General features: G+C 37.9%; 1 protein-coding gene across 2 annotated transcripts in view; it reads right to left on the reverse strand.

Moving 5' to 3' along the window:
• pacs1a (phosphofurin acidic cluster sorting protein 1a) overlaps positions 1–6,542 on the reverse strand; it is a 49,113-nt gene extending 42,571 nt beyond the window's left edge. For both annotated transcript variants that reach the window (XM_056446313.1, XM_056446312.1), the window contains exon 1: positions 6,127–6,542. In XM_056446313.1, coding sequence (XP_056302288.1) covers positions 6,127–6,296 — 170 coding nt within the window. In that variant the 5' untranslated portion in view covers positions 6,297–6,542. The remainder of the gene's footprint in view (positions 1–6,126) is intronic.
• Between the last annotated feature and the right edge of the window lie 2,456 nt (positions 6,543–8,998).

Genomic DNA, 8,998 nt, shown 5'->3' on the forward strand with positions numbered 1-8,998 from the left:
CTGTACTTAAAAACATACAAAAAAAAATGTCTCAAAGTCTAGCTTGTCCTCGGATACATCTTCTCAAGGTGTTCTGAGATGTTTTGGCATGAAGTCAAGAACACTGCATTGGAGATATTAGATTCTGGGAATAAATCTTAACAGGACACAGCACTCAGGCACTCAGTTCATTCAGGTTCTGTGACAGGTTGTATTTTTACAGAATGACAGGAGAACATTGTCATGAAATTTTCATAAATTACACACACACACGCACACGCACGCACACACACACTTGCTGTAAGAAATTTAGGTTTGCATTTACTATTTAGTGCTGCCAAGAAACTCTGTTTGTGATCCAATAAAGCAAATTTAAATATCAAAAACATTTATTAAAATATTTTTCAGAGCTAAAGATTATTCAATATGTGACAAACGAACAAAAATTGCATACAGCGAATCTGTCATTTAGTATCTATTTTTTTTTAAACTAATACTTCAGTTAATATTGCAGCCAATTTAATAGTGATCAGTAAAAAATGATGACCCTTGATCAGTAAAATTATTCAAGTATAACTTTAATTAAAAAAGAAAAACATTTTAGGTGAGCAAATAATCTAGTTAATCCACTGAAAAAAAAAGATGTTTGTTTTGTTAATCTTCAATCAAAGTCTGACCATTTGCTTTGGCATTTTGGAGTGGCGTTCTGTCTTCTAATGCAATCAGTTTGACTGCATTGACCACAATAGGGCTGCACTATATTTGAAAAATCTAGCATTGCAATATTTTTTTATTTCGCAACATATATTGCGATATAAATACAATTTAACCAGATGACTTAATATCTCTATTTGAAAATAATTTATAATGTTAGATCGATTGGGATGATTCTGCAGTGGGAGTGCATCTCCATAAAATCTAGTAAGCAATCTTTAAATTTCCCCGACACATTTTCATTGTGGTCTGTGCTATGTGCAGTGCATTTCTGTATTTGCATGCGTTGTGAGTATTTTCATGCACGTGTTTGGTAATGATTGATGAAATGATGTTTACTATCTGCCTCATCATAAAATCTAATTAACAATCTACAACTTTTTGGGGCCCCCCGACACACTTTCCTTGTGGTCTTTACTATTTGCAGCGCATTTCTGTATTTGCATGTGTTGTGAGTATTTCGTGCATAACAATCTATAACTACAATCAAGAAAAAGAGACAACAAAAACTAAGTGTTTTATCATTTCCTGAGTCCAACAGTATTTAAGTACAGTAATTGAATGATAAAATAATTCAATCAAATGAACCGTTGTTAAAGTCACAAGTGGTACAACTTCTTATGAATGCTTTTAAAATCATTATACAATTGACATGCAAATGATAAATTATAATACAAACTCAACATTGCATATATCCTGCGATGTGACTGTTGCAACTGCAATATCGATGCTGAAACGATAAATTGTTCAGCCCTAAACCACAATATTCTTAACCACATCCCTCTTAAGGTTAGTTTACTATGACAAAATGATGTGCAAAAAAGAAAGCCACCCTCTGCTCTATATTCATTTTTAGCTGAAGTACATTAATGGCTCGTTTCCACTGACTGGTACGGTTCGGTTTGGTACGGGTCACCTTTATCAGGCTTGCATTTCCACTAACAAGGGTACCCTTTTGGTGGGCGTGGTGTATGACAGAGAGTTTCAGTCGACGTCATTCTCGCTGGAGGAAATGTCTACAATAAAGCTGTACGGGTCATTCACATATCATATGAAAAGCACTTCTCACAAAACAGACGCTTCATACACATAAATACTTGTGTAGAAATGTTTATTACTAACCTTTCTATGAACATCAGTTGATTATAACTGCAGATCAATGACAGTGCGAAACAGCCTACTGTAACATTTGTAATTATATCAAATAACTAAATAAATGAATATATATATATATAAACACAAACAGCCCCTTACAGTCTCCGATATGTTATCAATTACAGAAGAACTACACACAACAGACATTTCGTCCGTATTTAGGTTCAAAAACAACACAAAATACAGCCTAAAGTCAGCGAAAACCTCTTATCTGTGTCTGTAATCTTCAGCAGCACATGTAGCCTCTGTTAGACAGTAATTCCATCATTCTGAGTTCATATTAGTCCAAAAGGTGATAATAACAATAATAGTTAAACAAGGCATTTTGTTCATGTTTGCTGAAAAATAATGTGCTCCTTTTTTTCGGCTTCTCCTTTGTTTTTTCCGCGCTTCACTCTCGCGTTTGTCAGTGTCTGACAGGATCGGGTTTCAAGCGCACGTTATTATCATCACCTCAAGAAGTTTGTTATTTCAGATATAATGTTAGAGACGCGCGGCGAGCGCAAGGAAGAAAGCGAAACCGCTCGCACTTCAGACTGCCTCGTAAAAAAACTACGCGGCACAGAGTAAATCTGCTTTACTCCATGGCTTTGTGGCTGTTTATCAAGACGACGACAAGGTTTGTTTGAGCCCAGGTCGACCATGGCTCGTTATTATATGTATAAATAATTCCGCTGTAATCTCTCGGCTGTGTGTGTATTTTAAACATGGCGTTTTTTTGTTTTCATTTTGGCTTGTTGCGCAAGCGAATGACGTATCTCTGTAAACCAATAGCGTTCAGCTGCGCCTCTAGCTCCGCCTTTTGGTACCCTTTCTCGTGTTTGGTACCCTTTCGAAAGGGTGCCGAAAAAGTGGTACGGTACGGTTCGCTTTTTGACAGTGGAAACGGCTATAAAAGCGTACCAAACCAAATCGAACCACTCAGTGGAAACGGGCCTTAAAATACTGAAAAAGTCTCAACAACTTCCGGTTCACACAGACTTTAAAGATTGCATAATTTAATTTACATTGTCCAAAGCAACTTACTGTACAAGTGTAGAAGCGTCCATACTCTAACCGATGATATTGCCCACAATACACTGCGCGTAGAATGTGAATTCGATTTAGAACTACAAACACGGGTGAAAAGTGTAAACAAACTACAAACATGATGGATGCGCGAGACCAACCGTCAAGTAGAGAGGCTTCGGTAAAAATGTTTGTATGACTGTTAATTAATATCTAGCCCACTGGAACATGGTTTAATCACGTTTTCTGTGTTATATTTCATCTGCAACAACAATACTGAACTTATATAAAGACGTGTTTGGACATTAACGTCTGAATGCAGAATTATCCAAACACCTGAGGAGATTTCTCTGCACGAAAGACTCGTGAACGGGAGATTAACCTGCTGCTGCTTCTCCAATAAGGTAGGAAATTAAATATTAGAAGAAATGATGTGGGTGGATGATGAGTGGATGATTGACAGGATGATTGACAGGGCTCGTAACTAAGCAACACAACGATCTGTTAACGAGGAAGTAGTATGTTCCAAAAGCTTGCATACTCTTCTGTTACACACTCAAAAGTGTGTACTTTTCCTTCACAAAAAAAGTACATACTTTTAGGGTGTAGTATAATTATGTGAATTGGGACCCAGCAATGGAGTGATTGTAAGAAAATGTCTGGAGCAAATGTGCAAAACGGGTGGAAGTGTCGGTTAAAGTGTCAGAGAGATGAAAAATGTGTTTTCTACAGGTGGTTTGTAAAGCCCACTCACCTGTGAGAGGCACACTAGGAAGTGCATAATGTTTTGAGGTTGTCATGTGGTGTGGTGTGGTGGGGGGAGAGAAGAGGGGGTCCTGGTTCTTGTTAACAGGCGCTCAGGTGATCACGGAAGACATGGGTTTTTAGTTGTCACTTGATGATTTGTTTTTACACAATGAATTTTGCAATTTGGAAAATTTCACCCACATTTTAATTTTTACAAAAGTTCTTTGACTTTCTGAATGGACTTACGATCAGGTTTGATCTCCTTTTACCGCTTTAGCAGTGGCCTTGCATTACCCAAACGCAACATCTCATGCTCTTATGCTTAGATCAACAAGATAAGGCATTAATACATAATAGCAGCTTGAAGCCAGTCCTCTCTTTAGAGTGAGCTATATTGAACTGGCCTGGGTCTAATTCACTTACAAGTCTGTCCCTGTGCATTAGAGTGCAACTCGAGAACACATACGTAATGAAATTGGGAAGGGCGAACCGGACGCACATCTCACCTTTCAGTGATCTTATACAAGATTCTAATGGAACAATATATTAGAACATCCACTTAGGGTTTACATTCAGAAATGATCTTATCTTACTGGTGTGTTTGAATGGAAACAACAAATAAGAAACTATACTCAATTTCAAAAGGTCTTTGAAAGCATCATGGGGTCACTGTCAAAGAAAGAGACAGTAATAGCTGAACAATGCTCTTTATTCTCCACATCTGTCATGGATTCTGTTTTTTTCTGTTGGCCACTTTTACAGTCAGCCTCTTTGCATCATGGTGCTTTTCTCATCCACTCTCTGCATGAAGTATCCCAAAGCCCCTTCTCTACATTTCCATATCCCAATCCCGTCATGCAAGTAATGAGACTGAACACTGGGGTATATTAAACTGCATATATCTTCATACACTGAATGCATTTCATAGGGAATATGCATGGTTTTTAAAATGAGCTCTTTTGGTCTATTTATACTGCAGCAACAAGTTAGAATGACATTTCCACTCTACAAATGTAATGACTCCACAGAGAACATGTGGTTTTTAGTGAACTTCTGGCTTTCCGCTTAGTGCTCTTTTTATATAGCAGGAAGAACATGATGCAAAAAGATTAGCAGTCAGTTAAATTGTTGCATGCGTAACAATAGTACTGTACACAGTACAGACACAATAATGTCCATAAGTTTTTCCAAACTAGGGCAGGGCAAATTAAAAAAAAATGTAATGGATTTATGTAGTTGGTTCAACATTTATTTTTAAGTCACAAATCAATCTTTTTTCCACATACTGTATACTCCTTATTCAGTCATCTATTGGCTTTTCTTTTGTGTATCTGATATAAAATAATTTGATTTGAATATTCAATATTGCACAATTGTTCCAATCTATATTCATTGAATCAAATAAAATTTTGAAAATTAGATGAGGAACTAAATCAAATCAAAATGAGTGCTTGCAAAAGTCATCAGGACATCTAAATAATTGCACAACACTACTTCAAACAGTTTGATTTGTCATGAAAACACACACACACACACACACACACACACACACACACACAGATACATACAGTTGTTTACATATATATATGAAACTCAGTGTATCGGCAGTTTGCTTACTAGCATCCTTCATATTAACTTTTTAATGTTCAAAAATGTGAGAAACTCAAATTTTAAAGAAATTTAGAGTAAATTATGACAAATTCTAAAGTTAGAAATCTATTTTATGTTAATTTGCATACACTGTAAAAAATTATATGATCAATTAGTCCTGACAGCATATGTTTTCGGTCATTGTAACTTATTTAACAAAGTTAATCATGTTCTAACTTAATTTTATAAGTTAAGACTTAAGTTATATAACTTAAGTTTATAAGTTACGCAAGCTGTATTAGGTCAGTTTAACATAAGTTCAATGGAATCATAAGGTTAATTTGATTCAGCTTAAAAATGTAAGGCAACCAGGATTTTTTTACAGTGTAGAACCCAAATCTAAATTACTAAAATAATAATGGAAAGTTAAAAAAAACGAGTAAAAAATATATAAAATATTGCTGAAATCAGTGACTCAAATAAAATAATAATTTACTAATCTATAATGAATGAGCACTGACTAAACCTAGCCTACTTATTTAAACACAACTATCTAGAGGACAGTAACAAGTAAACTTGACAATGTTGAATTATTGAACAGTAAAGTTAATTTAAACACAGGACAAGTACAAGTAGACTAATGTTCAAAAGGCTTTGAAGAGTCTCTCTCTCTCTCTCTCTCTCTCTCTCTCTCTCTCTCTCTCTCTCTCTCTCTCTCTCTCTCTCTCTCTCTCTCTCTCTCTCTCTCTCTCTCTCTCTCTCTCTCTCTCGTGTGTGTGTAAAGGTTGAAAACCCCCGGTCTAAAGTAAGAAACCACGGTTTCATGTGATCTTCAGAGCAGCGTGATCTGAATTAACTATTTACTCGGCTACAAAGTAGCTCAGTTGACGGATGTACAATTAGGCGCATGTGTACTAGTAAACAGCGGCATACCTGGGCACACAGCTGGGAGAGGAGCTGTCAATTTCCCATGTCGCAAACAGGTTCATCTGAACCGGGCGACTCGCAGAAATCGTGACCGTCCTGAGAGGCTGCAGGTGGGGAGACGGAACTCCCGGTCTCTGCTGCTGCTGCTGCTGCTGAAGTCCTCCGCGCTCCGACATGCTGAAGTCTGGGTATTCGCGTTGCCGCCGGTGTCGGTCGGTTTATCCACTCGCTCGTGCGTGCAGTCCGTTCAAATGATGACACTTTCATGGCACGAGGCTCTTAACGCTCCCGCCTCCGCTCAGCCGTGGATTCATTGGAGACTTCACTCACTTCACTCGCTTCAGCTCCGGGATTGTGAACCGCTAGAGATCAAATGAGCGTTAAAACAACAGCAGGAAGCGGAAATCTCTTCTTTAAAAACATATTGTAAAGCAACGCCTCTCGTGACCCGCGTACTGCAAACGAGTGACGCGACGCGACAAAGCGGTGCTGAACGCGTCGCTTTCGCTTAAACGTGGAGTAGCCAACGAGTATTAAGTTTTAAAAATATTTTAAAGATGAAAATATTAAGGTTTAAAAGGAATGAAAGCAGATGACAATGTAAATTATAAGTATATTGGTAGATCAAGAGACTCAGACATCTGATTGGCCAAATAAAACATTCAGGTCTTTATTTTATCACAGATTAAGTATTTAAATTGATGAATTGTTCTCCAGTTAATGTTAAATCATTTTGAATTAGCCTATAGGCCTACTTTAATTTGACCTAGATGGGCCTAGTAGCTGATTTAGGGATAGTTCACCCAAAACGTATGAACTTATAATAAATAAAACATTACGATAGAACAAATATATTGAATAACTAATATTATCTTTTTACATATCAATCGTGATGACTGCTATTAACAGTAACAATAGTTTTAAAAATGGTTTAAAATATTACAAAAATTGGAGAGTTCATATTACAACTAACTTCACACAGGAATTATATCACTTAATAAAAAAATAGAACCATAATTGTCCAGGTGATGAACAATAAATAACAATGACAGAATACTGACTTTAAAGATTGCAAGCATTAAAATCATCTGATGATAAAACTAGTCTCTTATGGCCCGTTTCCACTGAGTGGTACGGTACGGTACGGTACGGTTCGGTTTGGTACGCTTTTATGGCCGTTTTCACTGTCAAAAAGTGGAACACCTCCGGCACACCTAGACTTTTGTTTCGGAACCTGTCTCGTTTCCCCAGTTAGCGCGGTTCGTTTGGCATATGTGAATCCAGCAATCGCGTTCGGATCCGCACCAAAACAATCGCTCCGAGATCGCCAGAATGAGGTGGTCTCGGCTCGATTGAAACGAACTCTGGAGCGGATCGATTGTAGTGAGAAAGCAAAACGATCCGATCCCAGATATATCATAGTGTATCATGGATATGTAATAGGCATAGGCCTATACTGCTATATGAAGAGAGAATTTATATGTTATTCCAACTGGTTAATGTGCGTTTCATGTCACATACGAAAGTGAAAGCATGCTGATCTATTAACGAGAGCTGTTTATCCATTAGGAAAATTGACCGAACTGTAGTCTTGGTTTATCTGTTATTGCTCTACATAATGCATAATTCTAGCCAACCACAATGTGTGAGAAAGTCTTTCCTCTGATTTATACTTGGTGACGATGTCTGTGAGTGTCACCATTCAAAATTAAAGCGCAGCTCTCCGCTTATGTCTTATTGCTCATTGCCATACATTAAAATAAGGATGCATGACAGCTGAGCGGGACTCTGCTAAATAAACCCTGAAACTGACCAATGTGAGGAGAGTTTACTCGCACGTGACTTGTTTTAGCTCTTTCTGTTTAGAAATAAAGTGCAACATTGTAACAATTTTAATTCCTGTTTCGGAACAAAACAGGTGTGAAAGCACCCTAGACTGCACTTACAAAATAGGAAGTTTGGCCAGAGGAGAAATGGTCAACCCCAACTGAGCCTGGTTTCACTCTCGTTTTTTTTTTCCTTCACTTTTGTCAATTGGTGATGTTTGTTCCCTACCATTGTTGCCACTGGCTTGCTTGGTTTGGGACTTGTGCATCAATGGATTTGCTCTTTAGCGTTTGCACTTTCAGCAGTGAATATTAAACCACACTGAACTGAACTAAACTGAACTTCAACTCTGAAAACTGGACTAACACAGTTTCAGTTTACTAGAACTTCAATGTTAAGCTGCTTAGACACAATCTACATTGTAAAAGCAATATAGAAATAAAGATGAATTCAATTGAATATTACTACACTATCCTTTTTGTGCAGCAGTGTGGATCAGTAGTTATTGTTATATCCATAATGTGAATGGGATTCAACCAAAAAATTAAAAATACAATTCACCAGCATGGACCACGCCACACTTTGAGCTATACTTTATTGTAGGGATGAAGGGGATGGAAACAGTGTGATGAAGGGAAGGGGAAGTAAGAGGATAAATAGTGAACAGGTAGGCAGGTTGACAGACCAAGCAGAGAGTACAAAATCATTTGTGTCTTTGTATAGTTTTACAGCCAACTGTGTGCTAGTTTCAAGTACCGAGCTTGTACAATACTAATAACCACGCACACTGAATTAACTTTGACCGAGGCACGGGATGCGCCGCTCGAAGCCGCGACGCAGCACACCAGACACTCTCTGTGGCGCGGCAGAAACATTAAGAGTCCCGAATCGTCGCGCCACACATTTTAGAATTCTAAACATAGGTTTCTATCAGGATACACACACTGGCGCCACAAGTCGGCAGCAGTCTGCGGCGCCCAGCCGTCGACTTGAAGCGCCGTTGTGTGTACCCTGATAGAAACCTATGTTTAGAATTCTAAAATGCATGGCG

This window comes from Danio aesculapii, chromosome 21 (assembly GCF_903798145.1).
Source record: "Danio aesculapii chromosome 21, fDanAes4.1, whole genome shotgun sequence".
NCBI classification, from domain to species: Eukaryota; Metazoa; Chordata; class Actinopteri; order Cypriniformes; family Danionidae; genus Danio; species Danio aesculapii.